This window comes from Piliocolobus tephrosceles, chromosome 16 (genome assembly GCF_002776525.5).
Source record: "Piliocolobus tephrosceles isolate RC106 chromosome 16, ASM277652v3, whole genome shotgun sequence".
Lineage (NCBI taxonomy): Eukaryota > Metazoa > Chordata > Mammalia > Primates > Cercopithecidae > Piliocolobus > Piliocolobus tephrosceles.
In genome coordinates this window covers 51909238-51921223 of record NC_045449.1, presented here as the reverse complement: position 1 = coordinate 51921223, position 11986 = coordinate 51909238, and the positions used below count along the sequence as shown (strand labels likewise).

Genomic DNA, 11986 nt, shown 5'->3' with positions numbered 1-11986 from the left:
CCCCAGCCCGAGCAGGGTTTCACTAGGTTGCCTGGGCTCTTTCGTTTGTTTGCTTGAAACCGGGAGGCAGAGGCCACTGCACCCAGCCACTTTGGGTGATCTTAAATGCACAGTCTCAGGCCAGGCATGGTGGGTCACACCTGTAATCCCAGCACTTTGGGAGGCCAAGGGGGGCAGATCACCTGAGGTCAGGAGTTTGAGATCAGCCTGACTAACATGGAGAAACCCCGTGCCTACTAAAAATACAAAAATCATCTGGGTGTGGTGGTACCTGCCGATAATCCCAGCTACTTGGGAGGCTGGGGCAGGAGAATCTCTTGAACCTGGGAGGCAGAGGTTGCGGTGAGTCCAGATTGCGCCATTGCACTCCAGTCTGAGCAACAAGAGTGAAACTCGTCTCAAAACATAAAAAATAAAATGAAAATAAAATTAAGAGGTAGACGCTAGGCTTGAGTTCAGCATTAGAAATCTCCAGAGCTAGGGTGTCTTCTAAGAAGCCCCTTTGCGTTCTGGGGTCTCAGACCTCAGTGAGGCTTAGTAGGATTTTGTATTTTCTTTCATTCTGACTCAGCACAGACATTTATGGGGGAGATGGGGAGAGGAGAGATTAAGGAGAAAAAGGTAATTCCGGAGACCTACGTGGGGAGGGATGAGCAGAGGGAGAGTCAGATTATGCTGGAAGCCTCTGAGGAAAAGTCAGGGAAAGAAACCTGAGAGAAAAGACTTTACTGCTGAATTTTCCATGGGGCCCAGTGAGACTCAAAGCTAAGGTGGGAAGGTCTTCCGTCTGCTCAGGACCCAGGAGAGAAAGGTCCCTTGCAGATGTTCCCTGGGAGCCTTGGGAAAAATGCCTCCCTTCCTCAACAAAGCAGGCAGGGTCCGCCCAGTTGCCCTGGCAGTAACCACATTGTGAGGTGGTTCCAGTTACAGGCAGAGGGGTCTGAGTGGGAAGAGACAGAGGTGGTGGGAGCAGTGGGCTCTGCTTGTCCCCACCCCCACCTGGGGCCTCACACCATCCCACTATCATGGGTAGTGCCTACCACTGGGAGGCCCGGCGCCGGCAGATGGCTTTGGACCGAAGGAGGTGGCTGATGGCCCAGCAGCAGCAGGAGCTGCAGCAGAAAGAACAGGTGCATGGGATAGGCTGGGTTCTTCAGGGTCCTTTCTGGAGTAGGAAGGGAATGGAGAATGGAGATAGAACCCTAGGAAGCTGCCTACTATTTGGTGAATGTTGTTTGCTGGGGGTAGGAGGAAAGCAAGGTCATTTGGCATTCTCTCAGATAGACTGTGTCTGTGTTGGGGGGAACACTACAAGCTAACTCAATTTCCCTGTTGTAACAGACTGGGGGACGGCAAGTGTACTAGGCCTGGGAGGTTTAAAGATGTTCTGTCCAATAGGGTAACCCCCAGCCTGTGTGCTATATTGAGCTTTGGAGTGTGACTGAGAAACTAATTTTTTTTTTTTTTTTTTTTTTGAGACGGAGTTTTGCTCTTGTTGCCCAGGCTTGAGTGCGATGGTGCCATCTTGGCTCACCGCAACCTCCACCTCCCAGGTTCAAGTGATTTTCCTGTCTCAGCCTCCCAAGTAGCTGGTATTACAGGCATGCACCACCACGACTGGATAATTTTGTATTTTTAGTAGAGATGGGGTTTTTCCATGTTGGTCAGGCTGGTCTCGAACTCCCGACCTCAGGTGATCCACCTGCCTCAGCCTCCCAAAGTGCTGAGATTGCAGGCATGAGGCACCGCGCCCAGTCAGTTTTATATAAATTTAATTTAGTTTTTAAAAATGTTACTTTGGCGGGCCGTGGTGGCTCACACCTGTAATCCAGCACTTTGGGAGGTTGAGGCTGGTGGATCACTTGAGGTCAGGAGTTCAAGACCAGCCTGGCCAACATGACGAAACCCGGTCTCTACTAAAAGTACAAAAAGTAGCTACGCATGGTGGCGCATGCCTGTAATTCCAGCTACTTGCGGAGGCTGAGGCAGGAGCATCACTTGAACCACTGAGGTGGAGGTTGCAGTGAGCCAAGATGGTACCACTGCACTCTGGCCTGGGTGAAAGAACGACACCCTGTCTCAAAAAAAAAAAAAAAAAACTTAAAAATTTTATTTTATTATTGTAATAGAGACAGGGTCTCACTTTGTTGCCCAGGCTGGTCTGGAACTCCTGGACTCAAGCAATCCTCCTACCTCAGCCTCCCAAACTGTTGACAGGTGTGAACCACCATGCCTGGCCTTGAATTAATTAATTCACTTATTTATTTATTTATGTATTTGAGACGGAGTCTTGCTCCAGTCTTGCTCCGAGCCAGGAACAGTGGCTCACACCTGTAATCCCAGCACTTTGGGAGGCCGAGGCAGGTAGATCACCTGTGGTCAAGAATTCCAGACCAGCCTGACCAACATGGTGAAACCCCATCCCTACTAAAAATACAAAAATTAGCTGGGCGTGGTGACATGCACCTATAATTCCAGCTACTCGGGAGGCTGAGGCAGGGGAATTGCCTGAACCTGGGAGGCGGAGGTTTAAGTGAGCCAAGATCACGCCATTGTACTCCAGCCTGGGCAACAAGAGCAAAACTCCATCTTAAAAAACAACAATGGCCGGGCGCGGTGGCTCATGCCTGTAATCCCAACACTTTGGGACTTCTGAAGACTTAGTATGAAAACAAAGAATATAAAATACTTCATTGATATGTTCATATTGATGTTTTGGATGCATGGGGTTAAGTAAAATACATTATTAGGCCGGGCGCAGTGGCTCATGCCTATAATCCCAGCACTTTGGAAGGCCAAGGCGGGCTGATCGTTTGAGCCCAGGAGTTTCAGACCAGCCTGGTATCATGGTGAAATCCATCTCTAAAACAAATACAAAAATTAGCCGGGCATGGTGGTATGCACCCCTAGTCCCAGCTACTGGGGAGACTGCGGTGGGAGAATCACTTGAGCCCAGGAAGTCGGGCTGCAGTAAGCCTTGTGACCACGCCACTATATTCCAGCCTGCGTGACAAAGTGAGACCCTGTCGCACACAATAAATAAATAAATAAAAGTAATTAAAATTAGTTTCACTTGTTTTTTCTTCTTCTTTTTTTGAGACAAGGTCTTCCTCTGTCACCAAACCTGGAGTGCGATGGCCCATTCATAGCTCACTGCAGCGTGATCTCCTGGGCTCAAGCCAATCCTCCAGCCTCAGCCTCCGGAGTAGCTGGGACTACAGGCATGCACTACCATGCATAGCTAATTTTTTGTGAAGACCAGGTCTCACTATGGTTGCTCAGGCTGGCCTCAAACTCCTAGCCTGAAACAATCCTCCCATCTCAGTGCCACAAAGTGTGAATTACAGGCATGTGCCACTGCACCTTGCCCTATTTCTTCTTCTATGTGGCTATTAGAAAATTTAGTGGCTAGGCGTGGTGGCTCATGCCTGTAATCCTAGCACTTTGGGAGGCCGAGGCGGGCAGATCACAAGGTCAGGAGTTCGAGACCATCCTGGCCAACATGGTGAAACCCTGCCTGTACTAAAAATACAAAAATTAGCTGGGTGTGGTGGCACATGCCTGTAATCCCAGCTACTCGGGAGGCTGAGGCAGGAGAATCACTTGAACTCGGGAGGCAGAGGTTGCAATGAGCCAGATTAGGCCATTGCACTCCAGCCTGGGGGACAGAGCAAGACTCTATCTCAAAAAAAAAAAAAAAAGAAACTTTAAAATTACACGTGGCATGCTATATACATTTTATATATATTATATATTATAAGCATATTATCTATTATATAAGCATATTTTATATTATATATGTATTTTTTTTTTTTGAGACAGAGTCTTGCTCTGTCACTGAGGCTAGAGTACAGTGGCATGATCCCAGCTCATTGCCACCTCCGCCTCCTGGGTTCAAGCAGTTCTCCTGCCTCAGCCTCCTGAGTAGCTAGGATTACAGGCACCTGCCACCACGCCCAGCTAATTTTTGTATTTTTAGTAGAGACAGGGTTTCATCATGTTGGTCAGGCTGGTCTTGAACTCCTGACCTTGTGATCCGCCCGCCTCGGCCTCCCAAAGTGCTGGGAAGACAGGCCTGAGCCACGGTGCCCAGCCCGGCATGCATTATATTTTTATTTGACACTGCTATTTCAAAGCACTTGTAAGGTTTAGAAGCACCCTTGGGCTATTAAAAAAATTACTCTGGGAGGCTGAGGTGGGAGGATTGCTTGAGGCTAGGAGTTCCAAACCAACCTAGGCAACATAGGGGGACCCTGTCTCTACAGAAAATTTAAAAATTAGCAAGGCATAGTGGTGTATGCATTTGGTCCAAGCTATTCAGGAGGCTGAGGTGGAAGGATTGCTTGAGCCTGGGAGGTTGAGGCAGCAGTGAGCCAAGATTGCACCACTTACTGCACTCCAGCCTAGGCAACATAATGAGACCCTGACTCTATTAAAAAAAAAAAAAATTAACTGGGCATGGTGGTGTACACCTGTCTGGGTGACAGAGTGGGAACCTGTCTCTAAAAAACAAAACAAAACACAGGACATTTGCAGAGAATTATTCTTTATCCTCCAGCACTAAAAACTGCTTTCCGTGCTGAGCTCTCAAGTGAGGAAGCAGGTGCTCGAAGACAGTGCTATTTCCTGGGCTGAGGCTGTGCTACGGATGCTGTGGGTGAGGGAGACAGCGTAGGCCCAATTTCAGCCTGCATCCCTAGGGAACAGAGACCACTGCCACCTATACTTCTCTACTCACTTGCCTTGTTCCCTGAAGTTTCTCTGGCAGATGGGTGATTGGGTGGGGAGAGGAGGATGCCACTTGCCCGGGGGCTTCTTGCCAGGAACTGAAGAAACACCAGGAGGAAGAACAACAACTGGAGAAAAAAATCCAGCCACCTAAGAAGTCAAATGTGCCGCAACCACCAGTGGCGAAATTGTGGACATCACGGGAGCAACAACAGCCATCACAGCAGCAGCCATCGGTGCAGCCAACATCGCAGCCACCACCACAGCCATCACCACTGCCACAGGCACAGGCGCAGGCACAGGCACAGGCACGGCCAGGGCCACAGCCACCACAACCACAGCCACCACCTCAGCCAACACAACCAAGTGCTCAAGCCCGTTGTACTCAGCACACCTCCAAATGCAATCTCCAAGATTCCCAAAGGCCAGGTCAGCAGCCTACTTCAGTGGGAATCTATTAAGCTGGAGGGCAATCTCTGTATGAACAAGATTCCAGGGTGGGCAGAAAATCCTTACAGACTCTGGACTGGAGCCTGGGAGTGGGAGGTGGTGAGGAAAGGAGCCCTTTGCTTCCATCACAGCCCTGTAGTGCAGAATCCGTATCCACTACCCTACCCTCTCTGACTCTTCCAAGTACCGTCGGCCTTTAATGCCTTGCTAGTCCACTCCCTCTGGATGGGTTTATGCCAACCTACGGCTGCAAAAGAACCTTCCAACTTCTGCAGAGAGTGGCTGAGAAAGTTGTTGGCCCTTCTTCCAGAGTGAGTGACAGAGGAGGTGGGGGTGATCAGAGGGTGGGACAGGAGTTGTAGGCTTATTAACAGATATATTGACCCCTGTGAGGTCTGGAACAGGGAACCATAGCACAGCTTCCTAGTTGAGAATCTTCAGGAAGGGCTCAGTCTGTGCCCTGTCCCAGGTAGGAGCCTGTCCTCACGCACCCCCATCACCCCCTGGGTCACCAGACACAAGCAGTCCATGCTTGTAGTGTTCCATCCTTGGAAAACTGTTGGATGAGTAACCTGTACTTTGTTTCATCATCAGGTCTCATGAACTCATGCCAATCTAGCCCTGTCAAAAACACTGGGTATTCACAACTCAAGGTAAGACACAGACACAGACCCTGAAAGACAGACTCTGGGTGACTGAGTGTGTGTGTGTGTGTATGTGTAGTCCAGAGAAACCTCCTTAGCCGGAGTAAGGGGAGGAAATTAGAATTATTTCACATTACTTCTGGACGGTCTATTCCTCTATTCTTTGCCCCCATTAAAAATGTTTTGGTAGGAAGCTGGGTGCAGCAGTCCTGGCTGCTTGGGAAGCTGAGACAATAGTACTGCTTAAGCCCAGGAGTTCAGGTTCAGACTGGGCAACATAGTGAGATCCCATCTCAAAAAAAAAAAAAGAAAAATATGAAAGAAAGCCAAGTGTGTGGTGCCCCTTGCCTATAATCCCAGCACTTTGGGAGATCAAGGTGAGAGGATCGCTTGAGCCCAGGAGTTTGAGTCCAGCCTGGGCAACAGAGTGAGACTCGATCTCAATAACAACAAACATTTTTAAAAACTAGCTGGGCAGCCGGGCACGGTGGCTCACGCCTGTAATCCCAGCACTTCGAGGCAGGCAGATCATGAGGTCAAGAGATCAAGACCATCCTGGCCAACATGGTGAAACCCCATCTCTACCAAAAATACAAAAATTAGCTGGGTGTGGTGGCACGTGCCTGTAGTCCCAGATACTTGGGAGGCTGAGGCTGGAGAATTGCTTGAACCCAGGAGGAGGAGGCTGCAGTGAGCCAAGATCGTGTCACTGCACTCCAACCTGGTGACACAGTGAGACTTCGTTTAAAAAAAAAAAAAATAGCTGGGCATGATGGCACACACCTGGAGCCCAAGCTACTTGGGAGGCTAAGGTGAAGATTGCTTGAGCCCCAGAGGTTGAGGCTGCCATGAGTGGTGATCACACCACTGCACTCCAGCCTGTGCAACAGAGTGAGACCCTCCCTGAAAAAAAAAAAAAAGGAAAAAATGCCTGGGTATGGATGGCCTATTGCTCAGCGCTATCCATAAGACGAGAATAATAGACGATACAACTTCCTCAACAGAGGGGGCATGAGGACTGAATATGGCAATTATTAATAAAGGAAAGGGGCCAGGCGCAGGGGCTCACGCCTGAAATCTCAGCACTTTGGGAGGCCGAGGTGAGCAGATTGCCTGAGCTCAGGAATTTGAGACCAGCCTGGGCAATATGCTGAAATGCCATCTCTACCAAAAATACAAAAAAATTAGCTGGCTGTGGCAGGGCACATCTGTAGTCCCAGCTATTCAGGAGACTGAGGCAGAAGAATCACTTGACCCCCGCTAGTGGACGTTGCAGTGAGTCCGGATCACACCACTGCACTCCAGCCTGGGTAAAAGAGTGATAAAAATAAATAAATAAATAGATAGATAGATAGATAGATAGATAGATAGATAGATAGATAGATAGATTGATAAAGGAAAGAGCACTAAAAGCACTTAGCTTGGAGTCCAGCTCACTGTAGGCCATCAAACTCAGGATGACAACATTTTTTTTTTTTTTTTTTCTGAGACAGAGTCTCACTCTGTTACCCAGGGTGGATCTCAGCTGCACTCCACCTGCAACCTCCACCTCCCGGGTTCAAATGATACTCCTGCCTCAGCCTCCCGAGTAGCTAGGATTACAGGCATATACCACCATGCCCAGCTAGTTTTTGTATTTTTTAGTAGAGATGGGGTTTCGCTATGTTGGCCAGGCTGGTCTCAAGTGATCTACCCATCTCGGCCTGCCAAAGTGCTGGGATTACAGGTGTGAGCCACCGTGCCTGGCCTGGATGGCAACTCTTAACAAGAATATATAATTGTGCAAGGCGTTAGAAAGGTGTCTCTGACAGAGGTGCAACAGATGAAAAAACCTGATGCTAGCACTTCTAGGATGAAGACTGGGCTGCTACATTTCACTTTGATTCCTCTGGCCTCACAGGATTTCACACAGTGTTCTGAAACCAGAAGCTGCTAACTTGTTTTGTTTCCCGTCTCTTCCTCTTCTCAGTCTACCAACTACATACAGCAGTGGTGACCCAGAGATCGAACCCAAGACCCCAGTGGCCATCCCCAAAATGCAGATGAGCAGCCACATCTTCTCAGCATCCAGCAACATCTCCACTTCAAAAGCCACCCACTCTAGAAGAGGAGGCTGCCAGGAATAAAACGTAATTTTTTTCCTGGGAGGAATCACAGCATTGGTCAGCTTTATGAGACAAGGATGAGAGGAAGCAGGCAGGAGGACTCACGAAAGGGTTGGAGAGGGTGGAAAGAGAGTGGAAGGCAAGTTTATGCTTCTCTAGGCAAAGCCAATGGGAGAACTGGGTCTTGGGTCCCCTGCAAGTATGCAACTCCTACTACTATCACTACCTGCCCTCATTCAGCAGTGATAAGTCTGTCAGGGGTTTCAGTTTATGACTGTCACTGGAGCCATCACTCATTCCCCCAAGCACATGCTTACTGAGATACAGCCTGGGGAAGGAGGGGTCGCATCACATCAGAGCAGGCCTGCAGCAGCAGAAAGTGGTTGCAGGCAGTGATGCTTGCCACCTCCAAGCCCAGTGCAATGTCTGGCCTACAGTGGGCACTCAGCTGTCAAATGGACGATGGGGGCAGGGATGGAGAGAAAGAGCTTGGAGGAAAGCGGGGGCTATAGCCTCAGGAACATGACACTTGACCCTGGGAAGGGGAGGGAGGTTGGCCTTCTAAAACCCACAGCCCTCTTCCTTCCTGGCTCTCAGCCTCTCCATCTAGCGACAACCAAGAGATTCACCAGCCCAAGGTGAAGGAGTGGGTAGGGCTGGGAGATCCTGGGTGTTAGACTTCAGGAAGGTGTAAGCCCTGGGAAGGCCTTTCTTCCTCCATGCTGATAAAGGCTGCCTCAGTCACCTCAATTACAAGCCCCATCCAAGGGATTAGCTGGGTATTTCATTGTAGCCTACATAGCATTGCCTTTGGTCTGAAGGGGCCATTTCAGTGCAACCCACAAAATTTCCTGATGAGAGCAGCTGGGGAAGATAACGGGATGGTGGGGAAGATAACAGCACAGACCAGGAATAGTAAAATTGGAAGAGACTTTAGAGATACACAATGGGAGCAAGAGGGAGAGAGTGAGATCCTGTGAGCAATCTCATGGAAAACAGAAGGGCAGGACATATCATCAGCGGCCCAGAGGCCTGGGGAAGAGACCTTGCTGTCCATTGGAACATTAAGAAAGCAGTTTCGGCCAGGTGCAGTGGCTCATGCCTGTAATCCCAGTACTCTGGGAGGCCGAGGCGGGTGGATCACTTGAGGCCAGGAGTTTCAGACCAGTTTGGCCAACATGATGAAACCCTGTCTCTACTAAAAATACAAAAATTAGCTGGATGTGGTGGTGCATGTCTGTAACCAAAACTACTCAGGGAGTCGAGGCACGAGAATTGCTTGAACACAGAAGGCAGAGGTTGAACTGAGCCAAGATCACGCCACGGCACTCTAGCCTGGGTAACAGAGTGAAACTGTCTCAAAAAAAGAAAAAAAGAAAAAAAGAAAAGTTTGTGAAATAAGGAGTATCCTAGGGAGTATTCACTAGCGCCCTTCCCTCTCCCAGGAGACTTTTTTGAATATTCTTAAGTATAGTTTATTGAATATAAATACTTCACATTTGGCAGTCTATACACAGCAGCTCCAGCCTGGCTTCCCTAGCTCTTGCCAGCACCACCTTGACCTCAGCTTGGAGACAGCACAGTCTCCTTCCTTCCTCTTGTTCCCCTAGCCAGCTAGTTACCAAGTTCTGTCACCACTTCTCCCTCTCTCCATGCATCCTACTTCAAATTTAGCTTTCCCTGCTCATCTTTTTCTTTCTTTCTTTTTTTTTTTTTTTGAGACAAGAGTCTCTCTCTTGTTGCCCAGGCTAGAGTGCAGTGGTACGATCTTGGCTCACTGCAACCTCCGCCTCCCGGGTTCAAGTGATCCTCCTGCCTCAGCCTCCTGAGTAGCCAGGATTACAGGTGTGCACCACTATGCCCGGCTTTTTTTTTTGAGACGGAGTCTCGCTCTGTCGCCCAGGCTGGAGTGCAGTGGCCGGATCTCAGCTCACTGCAAGCTCCGCCTCCTGGGTTTACGCCATTCTCCTGCCTCAGCCTCCCAAGTAGCTGGGACTACAGGCGCCCGCCACCTCACCTGGCTAGTTTTTTGTATTTTTTTAGTAGAGACGGGGTTTCACCGTGTTAGCCAGGATGGTCTCAATCTCCTGACCTCGTGATCCGCCCATCTCGGCCTCCCAAAGTGCTGGGATTACAGGCTTGAGCCACCACACCCGGCCTTTTTTTTTTTTTAAACAGGGTCTTGCTAATGTTGCTGCTCTTGTTAGACTTGAACTCCTGGGCTCCAGAGGTCCTCCCACCTCAGCTTCCTGAGTAGCTGGGACTACAGGTGTATACTACTGCACCCAGCTGTAAGACCAAGCCACCTTTGATGAGCAAATATCCTTCCTATTCTGCTAAAGTACAGAAACCTTTCTTTTTTTTTTTTTTTGTTTGAGACGGAGTCTCGCTCTGTCCCCTGTCCCCCTGGCTGGAGTGCAGTGGCGCGATCTCGGCTCACTGCAAGCTCTGCCTCCCGGGTTCCTGCCATTCTCCTGCCTCAGCCTCCCAAGTAGCTGGGACTACAGGCGCCCGCCACCGTGCCCGGCTAATTTTTTGTATTTTTAGTAGAGACGGGGTTTCACCGTGGTCTCGATCTCCTGAGCTTGTGATCCGCCCGCCTCAGCCTCCCAAAGTGCTGGGATTACAAGCGTGAGCCACTGCGCCCAGCCCAGAAACCTTTCTATCAGGAGCCAGTGGGAAACCAGGGGTTATCTGGGGCTTAGTCCTAGCTGAGTGACAGGAAAGGGAGGGTCTAGACCAGTCCCTGCCGATGTGCTGCTCCACATTGTCAAAGCCCAAGGAGAGACAAGGCCTCTGGGACCAGAGTGGGCCCTGGTGCTAAGGTGGTGGTGGAACAGAACCCAGCAGCCTCAGCTGGATACTGATAGCTTCGTCTCCTGCAGGCTTTCAGATGAGAACAGCTGGGCCCACCGTTTGACCTGCCTGTGTCTACTCACATGGGCTCAGGATGTGGACTTAGAGGCTCTCCTTCAGTAAATATCTTATACAATGATTCTGCCTTTGGCTCTGTTTTTCCTGTGCAGACCCACAGAGTGCCAGGTGCCTCCCTCCCCTCCTCTACTATTTTGGCTCCCGCTATGAAGAGAATAGTGAAACTGCTTTATAGAGAGGAGAAGCTTTAGCTGGAGAACAGTTCTGTCTTCCTAGGAACCAGGGACAGTCAATAACCAGAAAGGACAGAGGGCTAAAGGGCCTTGGCTAATCTCTCAGATGGGTGGTAGACAAGTTACCAGAGAGAAGCAGACTATCACTTTTTCACATGGTCAAAGCAGACAGGCACAGGAGAGCATCTATGATCCCCAGAAAGTCCTTGGAGGTGGCACTGGATGTCCCCAAATTTTCTTATCAGAGAGTAGAAAACTTGAAAAGGGTCTCTTTTTTTTTTTTTTGAGACAGAGTTTTGCTTTTTTGCCCAGGCTGGAGTGCAGTGGCCTGATCTTGGCTCACTGCAACTTCTGCCTTCTGGTTTCAAGTGATTCTCCTGCCTCAGCCTCCTGAGTAGCTGAGATTACAGGCACGTGCCACCACACCCGGCTAATTTTTTCATTTTCAGTAGAGACAAGGTTTCACCATGTTGGCCAGGCTGGTCACGAACTCCTGACCTCAAGTGATACACCCGCTTCGGCCTCCCAAAGTGCTGGGATTACAGGCATAAGCCACTGCGCCCAGCCAGCAGGTCTATGTTTTAAAAGCCAGATAAAACTACAGCTTTCTCCCCATTCAGACAGGACGGCCAGCCCTGATGGAGCTGAGGTGAAATGGCCCCTTCAGACTCACCAGGTGCTCAGTACAGAAAGGCCAGGTGCCACTCCAGGGAATCTAAGGGGCCTCAAGAAGATGCCAGGTCAGATTTTCCTGAAGAAAGACCAGTCAGACACAGTGGCTCACATCTGTAATCCAAGTGCTTTGGGAGGCCAAGGGAGGATCACTTGAGCCCACGAGTTCAAGACCAACCTGGGCCAACAGTAAGACTCTGTCTCTACCAAAAAAAAAAAAAAAAAAAAGACTAACCAAGCGCAGAATCTGATAGCAGCCCCTGAAAGAATCTGGAGGAAA

At 49.6% G+C, this 11986-nt stretch overlaps 1 protein-coding gene across 1 annotated transcript; it reads left to right on the top strand.

Moving 5' to 3' along the window:
* The first annotated feature begins 848 nt into the window (after positions 1 to 848).
* Positions 849 to 7973, top strand: CCDC200 (coiled-coil domain containing 200). The gene is made up of 4 exons (XM_023204000.3): positions 849 to 1130; positions 4824 to 5157; positions 5773 to 5831; positions 7792 to 7973. The coding sequence occupies exons 1-4, from the start codon at positions 1026 to 1028 to the stop codon at positions 7816 to 7818; spliced, it is 525 nt and encodes a 174-aa protein (XP_023059768.1). The 5' UTR covers positions 849 to 1025; the 3' UTR covers positions 7819 to 7973.
* Positions 7974 to 11986: the final 4013 nt, after the last annotated feature.

Excerpts from the sequence above, each read along its gene's own strand:
- CCDC200 (XM_023204000.3), top strand. The coding sequence starts at position 1,026 with ATGGGTAGTGCCTACCACTGGGAGGCCCGGCGCCGGCAGATGGCTTTG. Across the intron at positions 1,131-4,823 it reads AGCTGCAGCAGAAAGAACAG|GAACTGAAGAAACACCAGGA; the intron begins GTGCATGGGATA and ends GCTTCTTGCCAG. Across the intron at positions 5,832-7,791 it reads CTGGGTATTCACAACTCAAG|TCTACCAACTACATACAGCA; the intron begins GTAAGACACAGA and ends TCCTCTTCTCAG.